This window comes from Callorhinchus milii, unplaced genomic scaffold, assembly GCF_018977255.1.
Source record: "Callorhinchus milii isolate IMCB2004 unplaced genomic scaffold, IMCB_Cmil_1.0 Scaffold4, whole genome shotgun sequence".
Taxonomy (NCBI): Eukaryota; Metazoa; Chordata; class Chondrichthyes; order Chimaeriformes; family Callorhinchidae; genus Callorhinchus; species Callorhinchus milii.
In genome coordinates, this window is record NW_024704745.1 from 49,336,520 (window position 1) to 49,354,817 (window position 18,298).

At 39.7% G+C, this 18,298-nt stretch overlaps 1 protein-coding gene across 1 annotated transcript; it reads left to right on the plus strand.

Annotated features, from left to right (window-relative positions):
• The first annotated feature begins 2,710 nt into the window (after positions 1–2,710).
• Positions 2,711–17,820, plus strand: ccdc191 (coiled-coil domain containing 191). Its single transcript, XM_007901127.2, has 17 exons — positions 2,711–2,850; positions 4,388–4,426; positions 4,542–4,683; positions 5,677–5,832; positions 6,396–6,574; positions 7,047–7,270; positions 7,517–7,685; positions 8,101–8,291; positions 8,611–8,866; positions 9,138–9,595; positions 13,234–13,340; positions 13,671–13,753; positions 14,758–14,859; positions 15,467–15,610; positions 16,133–16,285; positions 16,762–16,916; positions 17,279–17,820. The coding sequence occupies exons 1-17, from the start codon at positions 2,782–2,784 to the stop codon at positions 17,412–17,414; spliced, it is 2,763 nt and encodes a 920-aa protein (XP_007899318.1). The 5' UTR covers positions 2,711–2,781; the 3' UTR covers positions 17,415–17,820.
• Positions 17,821–18,298: the final 478 nt, after the last annotated feature.

Genomic DNA, 18,298 nt, shown 5'->3' on the forward strand with positions numbered 1-18,298 from the left:
AAACCAACTATTAGATGAACAAAAAGCAAGTCCTGGGAAACGCAGACTTGGCAATGCCAGCTGCATCCCTATCTGGGCATTTCACAGAACCAGAGAAGCAGTAACTTCTGCAAACCTTGAAATGAATAAGACATTGTCTGACACAAACACCATCTAGAGATAAGCTTATGCCTCAAACGTCCCTGAATCCCTCCTCAACCTGAGTCCCCTTCCTTCATTATTTCTTACTCTGTGTTATAAATTTAAAGGTTGCATTCTTGTTAGATAGCTCTAGAATATATCTTGTATACTTTAGACAACAGTATTAATCAGGTACATACTCTATGCCAATTATATTTTCTTGACTCTTAAAAGAATAATAATCAGCATGAATAGAGACTAATTAGTAGACGACATTTAACCTTGTTAAGAGATATGGATTGATTGACGTCACCATTCGAATAGTTGTTGTAGCCACATGATTGATAATACTTTTTTAATTGCCTTTGTATGTGTTACCACCTTGAGCACTTTTTGGGGATAAAAAGGCTGCTTTAACTGACCATCAGCAGCTCATTCTTTTGACTGTCAGGTGCTCTACTTGGGAGACTGTTAACTGCTCTTGAATCAGCTCTTTTAATTGCAATTAAATCTTACTTTGGATATATCCACGGTGTATGGTCTGTTTGTAAGACGACGGTTGGGACGAACGAAAAAGTTACAATTCTACATAAATGCTCTGTCTTCGACATTACAGATCATAATACACTCTGTTTGCTACTTATCCAAATCCTTTGTACCTTAAAACCACATAACAGATCCTCGTGTCTGGCCTGCTGACTGATTTATGTCTCTTTAACACTTATTTAAAAAAANTCCCTCCAAAAACCAAAAACTATAATAAATTGGTCATTTTCAATCTACGACTGTTTGTGGGACATTGCTGTGCGCAATTGGCTGCCGGGTTCGCCCACAAATATAGTCAATTCACTTTACAGTGTGTTCTGTGAGGCGCTTTGGGACGTCCTCCCGACGTGAAAAGCGCTATATCAAATGCAAGATTATTATTATTATTATTATTACATCAACATCTTGTTTTTAAAGAAAACTTTTACATAATGGAAAGGCCCCCAAAGTTCTTAAGAAATTTTAGAAATGAAGTGAATGCTATTAATGTAGACCAAAGTAGCAGCTAATTAGTACCAACTGGTTTTCTTTGTGAAGAAAATGTTACAGTAAAAATTTCATGTTAGACACAGAGAAGCGAGTTCCTCCTTTTGTCTCGGAGCACCTGCCCACGTGAAGGGCACTATTTAAATGCAAGTTGTTGTTGTGCTCTGGCCAACAATCTCCCAAATAAAATTGGTCACTCACTTCATGGCTGTTTGTGGGACATTGGTGTATGCAAATTGGCTGTCGCATACACCTACAAATACACAGCCTCTGCACTTTACATGTGAAGCTTTAATAATAATCCTTGCATTTGATATAGCGCCTTATCACATCGTTGAGACGTCTCAAATGCTTAGCGCTTAACATAATATACTGTAAAATGGATTGACTTTGCAAAGCCTTGCGATGTGAAAAGCACTGTACCAAATGTAAGGATTAATAAAATTATCAGAATTGTTTGCACAGTTGAAGTATTGCAAGTGGGGCACTGGTTAATGCCAGCAGTCATATGCTGCACGTCACTAAGAAAGTCACTAATGACATTCTGAACATCTGTGATCAGGGCTCCTTCTGCCTCCTTGTCCTCCTCGACCTCTGCCGCCTTCGACATTATTGATCACTCCATCCTCATACACCGCCTTTCTTTACTTAATCTTTGCGGATCTCCCCTTGCCTGGTTCAATTACCCTGGTTCGATTCATATCTCTCGCACCGTCTCCACTTTGTTGGCTCCAACGGTTCTCCTCCAGCCCCCACATTATCAGGTCTGGCGTCCTCCAGGGCTCTGTCCTTGGCCCTCTCCTCTTTAACATCTACACGCTCCCGCTTGGTGACACCATCCGCAGACATGAGGTCAACTTCCACATGTATGTGGATGACACCCAACTCTATCTTTCTGCCTTCACCCTCAACTCCAGGACCACTGCTGTCCTGACAGACTGTCTGTCGGACATCAAGTCCTGGATGAGGGCAAATTTCCTACAGTTGAATGTGAACCAGACTGAGGCCCTCCTGATTGGCTCATACCAGCGCCTCAGCACCTCAGGCTCTGGCAGCATCAGCCTCCATGGTTGCACACTACAGTGTCTTGTTCGACCCTCAACTGTCTTTTCTACCCCAACCTCTGGAATTCCACCCCCCAGTCACTCCGCCTCAAGCTCTCCTTAGCCCTTTCAAGTCCCGCCTTAAGACCCTCCTCTTCGACCATTACCATCGGTCACCCCCCTTCCCCTCCCTTCTCCCCCCCTGACCCCAGCTCGGGTCTGAAATGCTGTACACTGTCCAGCGCCTTGGGACGTCCTCCCGACGTGAAAGGCGCTATACAAATGTAACCCTGTTGTTGTTGCTGTTGTTGTTGTTGCACACAGGCGGCCGGGATCAATGCGTGAAGTGTCCGTTGATCGTTGCCCATAGTAACGTGAGCGTGCGAATGCGCAGGTGCGCTTGGGGCGGTAATGCATTCTGGGAGTTGTATTTCTGCGCTCCGGTGGCAAGCGGTCCACGATCACGAGCAGGACTACAGGACCCACAACACCTCGCGCGCACCGCTTCTGCAAATATGGCGGCTTGAGAGGAGAGTTTTGTTTCGGACAGTGCTGACGGGCGACCCGGCGACGAGGCGCAGAGGACATGGCACACAATAAATCTAATCTTTTCCATTGGGAAAGGTTTACCGACAGCAAAAGAGATGCTCCCAGGGTAGTTTAGCCTTATTCTTTTCTGTTCAAAGTGGCAACATCCGACTGACTCGTTGTTTTGAATATTCCCTTCACACACTCGGCAATAATCTTCCTTGTGTTGGATGCAGCGCCTCAACACGTCTGAGCACTTCACAGGACTTGATGTAAAATGTACTGATTGAGTTAGTTATAACTATTTGGCCTTATCTGGTACTCGACAACTATCTTGGATGCAGCACATACTTGGACGTCCTCCCGACGTGAAAGGCGCTCTTTTAATGTAATTTTGTTGTTGTTGTTGTATATTTTGTAAGTATACGTGACAGACAATATTGCCACAAACAGTCATGAAGTATTACTTATTGCGGTACGTTGCTACAATTTATGATACATTCTAATTTGGAGAACAATAATTATGGCAGTCAAACGTGCTGACTTAATGCTTATTAACATAGTGCGAACAGAAGATAATTTGTGTTATCCTCGGACAAGTTACCTACTGAATCCAAATTCAGGGATTACAAAATCCACTGCATGTGGTTAATCAAAGGAAGATGGCTTTAACTTCCCTTCCCTCCTCGATGGTGAATTGTACGCAGCAGTTAAAGAGATGCACCAGTTAAACAACTGACCTCATTCCCTGAATATCAGTGTTCAGATATTAAAAGGTTTAAACTGTCTATTTCCCAGCAAAGCAGATGAGATCATTAATAGTTTGGAGCGGTTAGCTGTGAAAATCACATAAGGATGTCAAATTGTGACTGCTTAAAAGATCCCTCTTCAGAAAACAATATAGTTATTGATGATGTGCATAAAAGGTTAACTGGCACTTTATATTTGAATATGATAGAGCTGTCAATATTGGGATAACATTGGGACTAACATTTATGATTTCCAGCACTTTGGGATGTCCTGCCACATAAATGTAATTTGTTGTTGTTGATGGGCAAGAATGACACAACTTGTAATTCCTTTTTAAATGTGACATTCCTTTAAAGTGTGATATATGTAAAAACAAATCCTACTTTAGATCAACACAAGTAAATTGTCACGTGATGAGAAGCATTTAGAAAGTACGTCATTCTTAAAGAGATTTAACAGCCTTTAATGTGATGTGTAATTCAATTCAAATGCATTGAATTTTAAGAGTTTATAATGGTATAATCAAGAGCTGAACAATGAATTTGTTTTTGCTGATCGAGCTTCATTCGTGCACGAAAAACGACATTAGACAGCTCATGTTAATTATTGGATTGGAAATGGAGAGAGATCAAGTGGGCTTCGAAAATACATTTTTAAAATGTCAAAATTTATATTAAACAACATCCCTTCAGATGTCTTTGTGATATCCTTGAGGCTTATTTCGCTATACAGCAAATTATCCAAAGGTCTACTTTTACTTCAGCTGCAGAATCTTTGACTAAACTATCTCTCTGGTTCTTTTTATTTTTGTTATTTTTCAAAACTCATCATTGTTAAAGAAAAACTACTTGGCCTGCGAGTTAACTTGTTGCAGAGATATTGATTAACTATGATATTTTTATGTTTATCTGTAGTCAAAAATGGAACGTGATGATATTCAAGACTGGATTAAAGTAAGTGCGACCAATTGGTTTTATACTGAAAGGCATGAGTTAGTGAACTATTTAAATGATTTGAAAATATTTATACTTTCAGCATAATCAGGTTAACCTAATTTTCTTAAAATAGAAAGTCGAACAAGCATCTGAATGTGCTATCACAGAAACATTTTTCTCAAAGAAGGCGAATCAAAATTCGAAGGCACGAGGATATGCTGTGGTCATGGAGACAATTGATCAGCTTCATGATCATGATGATGCATATGTTGAAGGTAATGATCTTCAATTCTCTACTTCTCTATGGCTTATGCAGATCAGGTATGAGGCATACATGCCTTTTCACCTCTAGATTTGGATCTATTCCAGCAAGCTCAGATGAAAGTCCTCTTTTTTTCTCTGGGCTGCTGAGAGTTCTCTGATAAATTAAGACTAAACTCCTTTGGGAATGAGTATACGTACAGTGGTGTTTCATCATTGGCAGATTTTTTCTACAGTACCAAGTATTTCACACAGCATTTATCAAAATGTTGGACAAAGGGGAACCTTGTTTTAACATGGCCAATTAGTTCCATTGTCTCAACGGTTACATTACAAGCAAGGTGTGAAAAAATGGCCAACCTTTCCGTCGTTAGTTTACCTCTGACTTCACTTCCAATGCGTTCCACACAATGCACAGTAAGTGGCATCGGGGGTGAGATAGCCAGGTAGACCGTGCTTCTCGTTAGTGCGGGTCCACAGGAGAATCATACTATAAATACAGCAGTGCTATATTCAAAGGCACAACACAGGCATTATACTCTAATTGTTTTTTGGCAATAGAAGATGTGTTGGTGTACTGGGCACAAACTTTTCTGTTTAATTGAAAATCTAAAGCTCCTTCAATACCTTAGTAGTTTCCAGTTCTTGGTGTGTTCAATGGATTGCCGTTTACTTCATTATTCATGAACAAAAAGCTCTCCCAAACCCAGGGACAATGCAATTTCAGAGCAGGAAAACTATATCAGACACTCACCCAATTATTATAGTACAGAAGTAATTTAGGCTTTGGATTTGTTTGACACATCAATGATTCCTGTGATTTTTAAAAATGTAATCTTGCTTTTTATAAGATTCAATAATTGTTTCTTAAACCTTTTATAAGTTTTTTTTAGGAATTAAGTTTCTAAACTAATACTTAAATTGAGGGAATTATATTTGGCATGTAGTAAGATTCTATAAGTGTCTAGAAAAAAGTCTTTCAGAATGTTTAATCACTCTCTGTGTAGCTCAAGAATTACTCACTGAATGGATGAACTCTAAAATAAGGCTGGAATTGGAATATAATGAAAGTGAAGATCTGCAACATCATCTGAATTCCTCAGAGGAACCTACATATTCCCCACCAATGAGCTCAGTAGCGCCAAAATATGAGACGTTTGATGGTAAGGACATCAAAAATGGCTTTATATTTCGTTTTTTTTACAGCATAGAATATCTCATACAGTTCAAAGTTCCAGCTATCACGTTAAACTGAGGCATTGCGGTGAATTGTTAAAGATCCCGTGGCACTGGTGAAGAAGAGAAGGGAGTTTCTCCCAGTTTCCTGGCCTACAAACCTCAGATAAATTGGTCATCATCAATCACTACTTCACGGTGTTTGTGGAACCTTTGCTGTGTGCTAATAGGCTGAAGCGTTTGCTGACAAATACATTCACTGCACTGGACAGCAATTCCCTGTGAACCAATTGGAGATGTTTCAATGTTGTATGCTCTGTAGCAAATGCAAAGATTATTATTATTTTTAAATTAATTTGAAATTGTGAATTTTTATATGTGTACAGAACATCTTTCAGGCAAATATTTGTGTAGCTGTATTAAGATGAATATATATGCTTTAGAAATGAATTTTGGTAATTGAAATTCTTCAAACAGTAATGTGTGACCAAAGTAGCAATGTTTTCTGGTTGCTAATTGCCTGCTACTAATCCATTGTGTGTTACTGTAGACATGTATAATTACCTGGATCAAGAAAAAGAGAGTACCATAGCTCAGACCTTCTTACAGAAGCTGCTGCAAAAGAAGGTGGCGGAATCTGGCTTCTTTGATGATCTGGGGATGGATGCTGAAAGTCAGCAGAAAAAGCACCAAGACCCACGGCTCACAATGGAGGCAAGACACAAACAGGTATGTACCTGGCTACGGCTCGTACGAGTGAATGTCAATTTCACTGACTTATGGCTATTTCTCTCCATATATCTTGACCTGTGAGGATTCAATTCCATAGGAATATGCTGTGACTCTGAAATAAATGATGCGTACTGCATAACTATGGAATAGATTAGTTTAAGTTTGAATATAACTCCTTTTGAAGGAATATAATTGACTGCCGTGTTTCACCCAGAAAATATACAGTCAATTCACTTTCAGTATATTCTGTGAAGCGCTTTGAGACATCTCGAAGACGCGATAAGGTGCTATATCAAATGCAAGGATTATTATAATGTACCTTGAAATGTTTATGGTGACATATTTATGATTTAAAGAGATCAAACTTGAAAACTATTTTATTCTCCTGGACAAAATTAAAGCACATTTAAAATTCTTAAGCACTGAAGAAACAATAGTTTCAGTGGAATGATTATATCTACTTTCAAAGGTGAAAGAGAATCGTTTAAAAAGGCAGGCTGCATTGGAGAGCCAGAAGCAAAAGGAAATCAGGAAAAAAATAGCTTATGACAAAGCACAGCAATTGGTTCAGGAGGAAAAAAGGAAGAAAGCTTCACAGGTGAAGAAAGAAGATGGGCAAATTAAGAAAGCGATGGTGCAGTTACGGAAAGAAATGCTTGAAAAGAGACTCATAATGGAAGAGGCAAGGCGATTGTAAGTTAGTAATCTCCTGAAAAGCACTGAAGTGTTGACCTTCCATAATTATTTGCCCTTCCAGTAACCAGCAACCTGGTGTATGGTTTTTGCGGGGAGTATGGATCATGGGAATTAACATTTGTAACTTCAGAATATTCCTTTAATGAAAGCATTTTGGACTAAATCTTTCACCTTTTGTAATGAAAGTGGGCTCAAAAAATCTTTCAAATAGCCTTCAAATCTGTTTGCATTTCCTTTTTACAGTGAACGAGAATGTATGGAAGCAGAGAAAACCCGGCAGATGCTATTTAAAGGAAAAACTCAACATGTGTTAATGGAATTCCAGGAGCAACAGAACCAGGCACGACAAGCATTTGTGCAACGTCAAAAAATGCAGGAAGTTCAAACCAGGATCAATGCTCACCATCTCCGGGTGAGAGAAGATTAATAGTCAAGTAGACCCCAATGGGTTGAATTTAGAAATTTCTAAATTATTGAAAGTGAAATATATGGATATGCTGGAAATCTTTCCTCTTCCCCCTTCCCCTCACCCCAAATTGTTTTCATTGTTAACATCCTTAAAATTGGCTTATGAATTTGACTTTAGGATTGCACTGTACTGCATATTCTTTGTTTAGTTTAAAAAAAGGTTATTCCTCCAACTGGTAGCCGAGAGCCACAATCCACAAGCCAGAAATCAAATGTGTGACTCAACCTCATGAGCATGAGCATTGAGTGGGGGTGCCTCTAGCACAATTGGCAATTCCAAAATGATCTTGAGAGCCATAAAAGCTTGAATCAGACTGAGGCTTCGGTGAGTGTCAATGCTTAAATTTTTTTGCCTGCAGTCTCTACAGAAACCTTTTTCAGCCTGGTATAAAGTGGTCCTGGAACATAGGATAAAAATGGGGAAAGCCAGAGCTTTGTTTGATTGGAGAAGTCAGTTTCGAGCATTCCAGGGATGGAAAACGTTTGTATGGACAAAGAAACTGGAGCAGGAGACTCGGCGCACTGAAAAGGAATTACGGGAGGAGAATAGGTAGCAAACTTCTGCAAAACATGTTCAAACCAACTGCTGAGTATTCTATTCACTTTCTAGATACATTTAAGTAAGAAAAGCATCAAGAATATTTTTGCGTTGAGTCTACCTATTATGATGAAGTTTGGGAGAAATTCCACGTGGAACTAAAATTATTCTATGTAGCATTTTAGAGCATCCAGAATTTGGCAAATTGTTGAATGCAGTATTTGAATGCTTTAAATGTTTAACTCATTTACAGTAAAGGTACTTTGTTCAAGTCTAAATTGATATATTCATGGAACTGAAAGAATTCAAGCACACCCTGTGTTGTTCATAGGAAAAATCAACTTGCAATCAAATGCAACAGGAAACGGATCCTTTACTACTACTTCACAGACTGGCGACTGTGGTGCAAAGCTGAGAGAGAAAGGAGGGAGTTGGAAGCAAGAAAAGAGGAGACCAAACAGAAAATGGCAGCACTGCTGGATGCTGCTTCTTCAGGGAAACTGAGGGCAGACAAAGTGCCAGATTCTAGCAGGAGTTTAAAGTGTGCAAATGAGCTTCAGCAGACTAACTTTACTCAACAGAAAATGGTAAGTAGGGAGTGAATAAAGTGCAATACATTTTTGGACTGATGTAAACATAATTGGGTCATCATTCTTTACATTTAAGTGTTTTTTGTACAAAATCACAAATTGTTGAACATATGCATTTTGTATCTCTGTAAGTAACTATTTACTTTTGATCATAGAATATAATTTGGGAACCATAGAAAGTTTAGAGGACCAAACTGAGTCTTGCCATTCAATAATATTATTCATAGGAATGATGATAAATGAATATTATTGTTTTCAAAAAACACAGGAAGAGGTTAAGAAAGAAGATATTTTCCCTGTAGTTGATTGTAAAGTGAGGGAAAGCAGCAAAACTCAGCATCCAATTCCCACAAAACTAAAATATGCCTGGCAAGTTACTCGTCAACATGCTGCACTGAGCTCAGGGGATATTGCTCACTTCCACACTGAGAACAAAATGTCAGAGGAAGACCAAAGTAGTCAACAACTAAACTCTGACACTGCAAGGAAGAGAAAGTTTTTACAGAGCAACTTCCAACATCGTCACAATTTCCAGCAGCAACTCATTGTGGAGCAGAGGAAACAGCTTCAGCAACAGCAGGATATGATCCTAGAGCTGCAAGAAAACCAACGTGTGATAATGTTGCAACAAGAGGCGAAGCTTGCTTCTGACATAACCACAGCCCGTCATGAAAACACAACACAATCTGGAAACGTCCTGCCTGAAATGAGAGTTCCCTCAGCAAGGTATTTCCAGCTTTATATCAAACATTACAAGCACATTCAACAGTTTTGTGCTAGGAACTCCAGAATTTTTTTTATTGCAGTGCCTTTCTGTACTAGTTGTAATGTCACCCTAATGTGGTGTCAGTTTGTCTCAGTTGATTAGCACACTAGCCTTTATTTAGTACTTTTCACATAAAAGATACAACTCAAAGTGCTTTTCAAAATGAGATTAATTGGAAATAAAGTCCATCTTGTTAAGTAGGCAAACACAATATCTAATTTGGGCTAGAAACATCGTATAACCATTGTCAAGAACAGCCAATTAATTTAATTTGGGGATAAATGTGGATAAGGAGGGAATATTAACCAGAATAAAAACTCCAGGTTCCTTTCAAATACCTTAAAGTCCACTTCAAGCACAATATTATTTCACGAGTCAAGAAAAATATCTGGAAATAAATATGAACGTATTACAGGTAATTAATGTCAAATGCTATTATTTTAGGCAAACGCAATCCATATCAGCAATGCCCACAAACCACAATGAGAGATGTGTGAGCTGGGTTCAGTGCGACAGTTAATAGGCTCATGTGGAGGGTTAGAGGCTTAAATCAGGCGCTGTCCTGGTGTAGCTCCTGTTTTTTCTGTGGCACTTTGGCTGGTTAGGCAGTCCCCCTGTGCTTTCTTTTGGATTCAGTATTCATAATGTGGAGGAGTCTGTGTGCTCTCAGTGTCCCACCCGGACCTTCATGTGGACGGATTGGGTGAGACCGTGGGATGGAGAAGGATGCAAACTCCTCTTTATAGGAACTTTAAAAACAGAAGTTGCAGTGAGCTGGATCCCTAGATTCTGGAGCTGGAAGCTTTTATTACCCGACGTTGTCAGCTACCACCAACCGCCTTCTCTGTGTCACCTTCCTCCCACAGCTCCAAGTCTAACTCAGCCCTATTAACCGCACTGTGTTGTCCTCTCCCTCGCGAGTGTCTAGCGGTTCTACAGCGATCCTCTGGTCACCACGAGGAGCACTGGCTCAGAGACATCGCAGAGCAGAGCCAACAACAACAACAACAACAACAAGATTCCATTTATAAAGCGCCTTTCACGTCAGGAGGACGTCCCAAGGCGCTGCACAGTTGGGTCATGACCCGAGCAGGGGGGAAATGGTCAGGGTGAGGGGAGGGAAGGGAGGGAGCGAGGAGGGGGGAAATGGTCAGGGTGAGGGGAGGGAAGGGAGAGAGCGAGGAGGGGGAAGAGAGTCGAGAGGGGAGCTGAAGGCACGGTCAAAGAGAAAGGTTTTGAGACCGGCCTTGAAGGAGGAGAGGGAGGAGGCGGCGAAGGCACTGGGGGATGGAGTTCCAGAGCCTGGGGCTGAGAGGCTGAAGGCCCGGCCACCGATGGTAGGGCGGTTGGGGCGGGGGACGTGGAGCAGACCGGAGCCAGAGGAACGGAGGGTACGGGCAGGTAGGTAGGGGGATAGTAGGTTGGAGAGGTAGGAGGGAGCAAGGCCGTGAATGGCCTTGTAGGTGAGGATGAGGATCTTGAAATCAATCCTCTGGGGGATGGGGAGCCAGTGGAGGCGAGCGAGGGTGGGAGTGATGTGGTCCCGAAGCCTGGTGCGGGACAGTACACGAGCTGCAGAGTTCTGAATGACCTGCAGCTTGTGGAGGGAGGTGGCGGGAAGGCCGGCGAGGAGAGAGTTCCCATAGTCCAGCCTTGAGGTGACAAAGGCGTGAACCAGGGTTTCAGCAGCGTGAGGGGTGAGGTAATGCCGTAGTCTGGCGATGTTCCGGAGGTGATGGAAGGCGGTGCCAGTTGTGGTGCGGATGTGAGGGAGAAAGGACAGCTCAGGGTCGAACAAAACGCCGAGGTTCCTGACTGGCTTTGAGAGGTGGAGAGTGCAGCCTTGGATGCTGATGGTGTCAGCGCCTGAGGTGCGGAGGCGCTGACGTGAGCCAATCAGGAGGGCCTCGGTTTTTCGCACGTTGAGCTGAAGAAAGTTGTCTCTCGTCCAGGACTCGATGTCGGACAGGCAGGCTGTCAGGACATCGGTGGTCGTGGAGTTGAGAGTAGAGGAGGAAAGGTAGAGTTGGGTGTCATCCGCATACATGTGGAAGTTAACTCCATGTCTGCGGATGATGTCACCAAGGGGGAGCATGTAGAGGGTGAAGAGGAGGGGACCAAGGAGACAAAGTGTAGACGGTGAGAAAGGTACGACCTAAACCATTCAAGGACAGTGCCTTGAAGGTTGAGGTGGGAGGACAAGCGGTGGAGTAGGATAGCGTGGTCGACCGTATCGAATGCTGCCGATAGGTCGAGGAGGACGAGGAGACAGAGGGAGCCCTGGTCACAGATGGTCAGGATATCATTGGTGACCTTGACCAGGGCAGTTTCTGTGCTATGGCAGCACGGAAACCTGACTGAAGGGGTTCGAAAAGAGAATGGGTGGAAAGGAAAGAGCGCAGTTGGGAGGCGACAACTCTTTCCAAGACCTTGGAGAGAAAGGGGAGGTTGGAGATGGGCCGGTAGCTTGATAGCTGCGACGCATCAAGGGAGGGTTTTTTCAGGGTGGGCGTGATGATGGCAGTTTTTAATGGAATGGGGACAGAGCCAGAGGAGAGGGACAGGTTGATGATGTCAGTGATATGGGACAGGTTGATGATGTCAGTGATATAACATTCAAATAAAAACATCATAGGCTTAGCAACAGGTACTGAGCCAATGTGACAGTTCCAGGACCCAATATATTTTACTCAGTGACTTCCTTGATGGTTTTACACCTTCCTGGAAAGAAAATTGATTGGCAACACAGTGCAGTGCGGTTAATGACCAATTCTGTGTTTCGGTTTCATGCAAATGCTGTGGGTTTTTTTTCGATCAATATTTTCGACTGCGCTAATAGATTTATATGTTAAATATGAAAAACTGCTGCTGTGTTATACCAGAACAACATTTTAGGAGAAATCCACGTTTTGTTATGGCTTTAAGGAATGACCTGGGGATGTGTTTTAATCGAGGAATTGGTACAAATGTCGAGTTTTTAAATCTTATCGAACGATCCGTTTTCTCTGCCATTCGAGAACCAATGGTCCATTTTTTTAATATACAATTATTCCCAACTATTTTAATAATATTAGTGTCAACTTTGCTTCGTGACAACACTCCTGTCTCTGGCCAAAGAAGATGGTATAGGTTTGAGCTTCACCCTAGGAATTCAATTCAGTACACCAAGGTGAGAAGTTGAACCAAAATCCCGTTCACCCTTTTCTGGTAATTTAAAATTTAGGTAAAGGTTTTGTAACTATTTTGAAAAGTTTTCCCAGGATCCTGGTAATATCCCCCCTTATCCAAATTGACCATAAAATGTTTCAATCTGGTCATTAATGTCATTGCTCTTCTTTTACTGGCACAGATTAACTGCTAGGGTTGCCCACTTAACACTAGTCACCATACTTCAGAATAACTTGTGTTAAACATTTTGACAGGATAACGTGATGCATCAAATGCAAACATATTTATTATGCACCATCATAAATTAGATGTATTTTTATTATGAATGTAAGTTAAGTGAGCACGACTGAACTTACCACAGTCTGCATCACTCTCGGAGGTTTTTCTTCCTACGTTACAATAAATAAAACTGGTCTGTTAAATTGCATAGGTCGCCAGCTCCCCTGTGTGTTGAGGAATCTAACTGTGCCAGAAGCACTGTAATTGATTGCAGCAAAAACAATCGGCACTTGGTTGCACCTCATCCAGTTGTGACAGGTACAGCGGCAATGTTTTTAATTCATTATGTACTGGTATTCAAAATAATATACTTCTGTTTTCTCTCTCTTGTGCCCCAAAACTTGCAAAACAGCTGTTCCATTACTGCTAGAATTATATCTTGGAATTAGTTGATTTGTATGTTGAGACATATTTTGTTGGATTATTAGATTCACCTGTGCTATTATTCAGAAGCCTATGACCTTGTAAGAACTTTTCTTTGGACCCTCATTAACTTCCTGTGAGTGTCTCTCTTGCTTGATCTACATACCCTTTAATATTTTTCAAGCATCAAATTTCCTTTAAAGGAATTGTTGGTATTTTTTTTAGCAATGGAGGAAAGAGCAAGGCAGCGCATGGCACGGAAAAAAGAATTGGAGGAGATCAAACAAAAAAAAGAGGAAGAAAAACTTGTGAGTAATTTGAGAATGTAGCTTTACAAATTCATCCTTACACGTTTCTTACCTGCTGTGTTTCTCAATTTTTCATTTTCTTCACATTTAATTTTCCTTGTTTTATACTTTATTTCTGTAATGTATTCTTCTCATGAGACACTTGGAACTGGAGAAAATTGTAAGTTATTCACAGCCTGTTCAATGATAATTTTAACACTTACCTGTATGAGGTATGACCTGCCATAAAAAATTCGATTTGCATTTTTTTTGTACAATGATTTAGCAGACATTACTCTAATTCCAGTGGCTAAACTGCTTCAATTAAACCAATTTATAGGAAAAGGGAGTAGATCCAGTTAATTTGGGCCAGATAGTTATAACTAATTCAATGTGGTGGATATTCCTAGATTTCAGTCTCTCTCAGTTCAGGTCTTAAATATACTGCCGGTTACTGCAATTAAATCAATTTTGCGTGATAACACGAGGCTCAGTAGTGAAACAGTTTATCCCTTAATCCGATGCATATGATTGGTGACTATTTTTCAACAATCCTACAGGCTGCATGAATTCTTAATTGTTTTACTTTATCCTGTAAAGAAATTAATAGTTTATGCAGGATAATAGTCTGTGAAGGATGCTCAGATTTTTGGAGGGTTTTCCACCATGGAGTCCCTCTGCCTTGACGCCTCCTTTCCCACTTTCATAAGCAGCCTTAAGATCTATCATATTGACTGTGCTTTTGGCTACTTTCTCCATTAGCTGCTTGGGTTTCCAGTCAGTTGTGCGAAGTGCTTTGTGTCATTCTCCTGATGTGAAAGAGCTATAATGAATGTAAATTATTTTTAGTGACCAAAACATGGTGAACAAAACTACTATGGATGAAATCTGATTGTCATGATAGAAAATCTAAAAAGATGTATTCCCTCACCAATAGTACTCCTCCAAAATAGGGAAATTGAGCATGAAAAGCCTGATGGAATGTTTAGATCTTTTGACATGTTGTGTTTCTTGTTTGGTTCAAGGCACAGTTAAAAGCAGAAGAAGAAGAGCGGCAAAGACAGCAAGAGGCTGAGAAGCAGACACTTCTAGAAAAAAAGCGAAAAGAGAAAAGATTACAACAACAGGTCTGCGTTTATCGAATTTAAGGTGCCTAGCACCGTTATGTCTATATTCTAGGACTAAAAGATTTTAATTAAATTTTGCAGGCAATTGTTTTCCTGGATGTGTGATTTTTCTTGTGAAAATGAAACTCCATTTGTATGGTAACCCTACCACTGACCTGTACTGTTTGGCCAGAGTTGCTGCAAATTGTGCAGCCAGGAATTGAAAGAAAAGATCAGGGTCAAACTTGTAATTACAAGTTTATATTGTGTTTTTAATGACATCTTTGAATATTGAGTATTTAAACCAAGTCAGCACAGTTAAAAGTTTACAGCAAATCTTTGAAAATAATAATCTAGATAATTATTTGGGGAGGACAAGTTTGCAGGGCTATGGCGAGAGCGCGGGTGAGTGGGATTGATTTGGATAGCTCTTTTCAAAGAACAGGCACAGACACGATGGGCCAAATGGCCTCCTTCTGGGCTATATAATTCTATGATTCTAAGAAACAACCCAAACTTTGATTGCATCAACTAGAGGAGTATGAGCCCAAATAAAGCTGCATGTTATCCTTCATGGATATTAAAACATTAATTCTGAATATACACAGATTTCCCATTGTAATTACAGAGGGAAGTTGAGAAGCAACTGAGATTGGAACGAGAGCAACAACTGCAGTTTTCTGCAGAGAAGCACTATCAGGATTTTCTTCTACACAAGCGGGGTCTGGAACCATGGAAGAAACTTGTAAAAATGTCCAAGCAGAAGATGAAGGTAACGGCTATCAAGTTTTTAAATTTTTAAATTAAAATCCATTTAATTTGTGTGAAAAGTGAATGTTTTATCATTATTTTTGTCGTGTAGTAATACTCTAAATTTTATATAAAGCGAGCTCCTTTCTCGGTGGGAGAATATCTAAATATCTATTGGAGCTTGGTCATCATTTTGATTCTTGACTATTTAACTCATTGTATTACATCTAGGGGAAAACTGAAGGAAGAAACTAATGTGGAGATTATTTCCTAGTTTACATCTTTCTCTGGCTGTTTACATCATTTCAATCTGTGTCAAAATTGCAGCAACAGAATTACTTGGCACGTCCTCCCGACGTGAAAGGCGCTATACAAATGTAATCTTGTTGTTGTACTTATTGTGGATTTTTGAGCAGGTCAACTGTTTCTTTGGGTTGGGGCTTGAATAGGATCTATAAATGAATTTGCACTGCTATTACTCATATAAATCTTTGTTTAACCAACTGCTATTACTCATATAAATCTTCGTTTAACCACTACATAGCTAGCAGAAGAACACCACGTGGCTATAATCCTACGGTTATGTCTTTGTTCCTGGCATCAGATTGTAAGAGAGACACTGGCTAAAAATATACTCAAAGCTGAGAAAGTATACCAGGAGATTCTCCTGAAAAGGTGTTTCAAAAACTGGATAAAGGTGAGTGTTTCAGGAGCACCTATGAGGATTATTACTTTTTAATTGTTTTCCCCAGGTACCTCAATAGCTGTACTAGTAACTCATTGAGTTCCCAATCTCAAAATGACATTTTGATATGGATGCACCATTGTTTTGTTCAGAACTAAAGGATTCTAAACCAAACTATTTGACTCAGAAGCTGTACAAGGTGACTCATTTCCATGTAAACATGGGGTCTAATTATTGTACGATTTAATCCTGGTTCCCAGTAAATAGGTACATACTGGAAAGAGCTTTAAATTAAAATATTCTTAAATCAGTCAGCCCAATACCCATTTTATCACTCAGTTATTAAGGAAGCCCATTCATTTTTGTTTTAAACCACAGTATTGTACATTAGGTGCTATTGGTGACAAAGTTCAGACTACTTAGTACTATAAAATATTTGTAAGTAACTTAATACAGAAGTAACATTTGACTAAAATATTTTAAAACAGTGCAAGGATTATGTCATCATAATTGAAGAGAAAGCAAAGCAACATTACCTGGCAACTTTAAGAAGAACCTACTTCATTTTCTGGTTGGATTTTGTGACTGAGGAAAAGATTGCATCACGGGAAAAAGAAAGAATTGGAGTAGAACATAATCAGAGGTAATGGAAATTCCTGCACTGTAAGCTTTAAGAAAATATTAAATGTAGGGTTGTAAACTGCTAAACACAAATCTTTTGAATCAGATTTTATTTCAAGTACAGAAACAGTTTATACATTTGAGTAACCATTGTGAAACAAATTGCCCTGAATTCTTGAAGCAAGAATATCTAGGGGGAATACTTTCTGTTAAATGTTGGCATTGGTGCAATTTACATTGTTCAAAAGAAATTCTGTCTTGGTTTAAGATAGAAAATATCTTTGACTGTTGCTTTCCAATGTATCTAAAGGAAATATTGTGAATGAGACTTGCCTTCCTCATAATACAGTATTTTCTATATTGTACTTAATTCTTTGCCTTCAGGAGAATAGTCAAGACAGCTTTCAGAGCATGGAAAAGATTACCAATGCTCATCAAAGAAGAAGAAAAGAAGCAAGTGATTAGACAACAACTCAGAAAGAAAGTTAGTGAAATTCTCCCTGACTTTCACACAGAATAAGAAAATGATTAAAGGGAGTTGCCAGTTAATTCAGGTTTGCTTAGGAAGCAGTTCTATACAGACTGGGAAGCAGTTCATTTGGATATGGGAAGCATTTGAGTAGAGGCAAGACACTTGGGTGGAGGAAGCAAAGCCGAGCTTACTTACATCTTGCCTGCCTTCTAGTGGCTGGCTATAGGACTGTTATGCTGAAGACCAACTGTTTAGTCACAGAATAATGACTCAGCTGAGAGGGCAGGAGAACAAAATAACTTTTCAAGCACTTTTATTTACAAGGTATGATCTATTTCTAAATCTTAACTGTTTCAGAATACGTTTCCCTGAAAATGGAGCAGCACTTTTGTGACCTAGGTCAGTTAACTGTTGTCAGGTGTGAGCAAAATGCAATAAATTGAGAGAGGGGGAAGGAAAGAGAAATCATTGTTGAAATAAAAATTGTTTTCAATTTTTTTTTGTAAATTAACCAGTCTTGTATTTAAATTGATCCAATGAAATAAAAATGAGCAAAATTTGAACAGCGGAATCTTTTAATGAATCAATATTCAAAACATTGCAGCACATGAACAAACATTGTATTCTTGAAAAATAGGTCTTTGCACTACATTGTTTTAATACGTGTATTAAAACAATTCCTACCACAAATCTGATTATCAATTGATTAATACAATAAACAGTCCATCCATAAAATATCTATTGTAAATGGTTATACCAAGCATGAAAGTACTACTTTATACAGTATAACAGTCAAATGTAAAACTGAGGATCTAATTTGCAACATTTCTTATTCCTATAGACCTGTTGAAACTCTGCTCTGGAATGAAATTACATCAGAGTAAACAAAGTTCTTGTACTTTCATCAGAAAGTAGTCCACATTTGCTTTATC

What these genes read in the sequence shown, in the direction of transcription:
- ccdc191 (XM_007901127.2), top strand. Translation starts at nt 2,782, where the DNA reads ATGGCACACAATAAATCTAATCTTTTCCATTGGGAAAGGTTTACCGAC. An exon ending in TGGAGGCAAGACACAAACAG is followed by an intron (nt 6,575 to 7,046) that starts GTATGTACCTGG and finishes CTACTTTCAAAG; the next exon opens with GTGAAAGAGAATCGTTTAAA. An exon ending in AAAAAGAGGAAGAAAAACTT is followed by an intron (nt 13,754 to 14,757) that starts GTGAGTAATTTG and finishes GTTTGGTTCAAG; the next exon opens with GCACAGTTAAAAGCAGAAGA.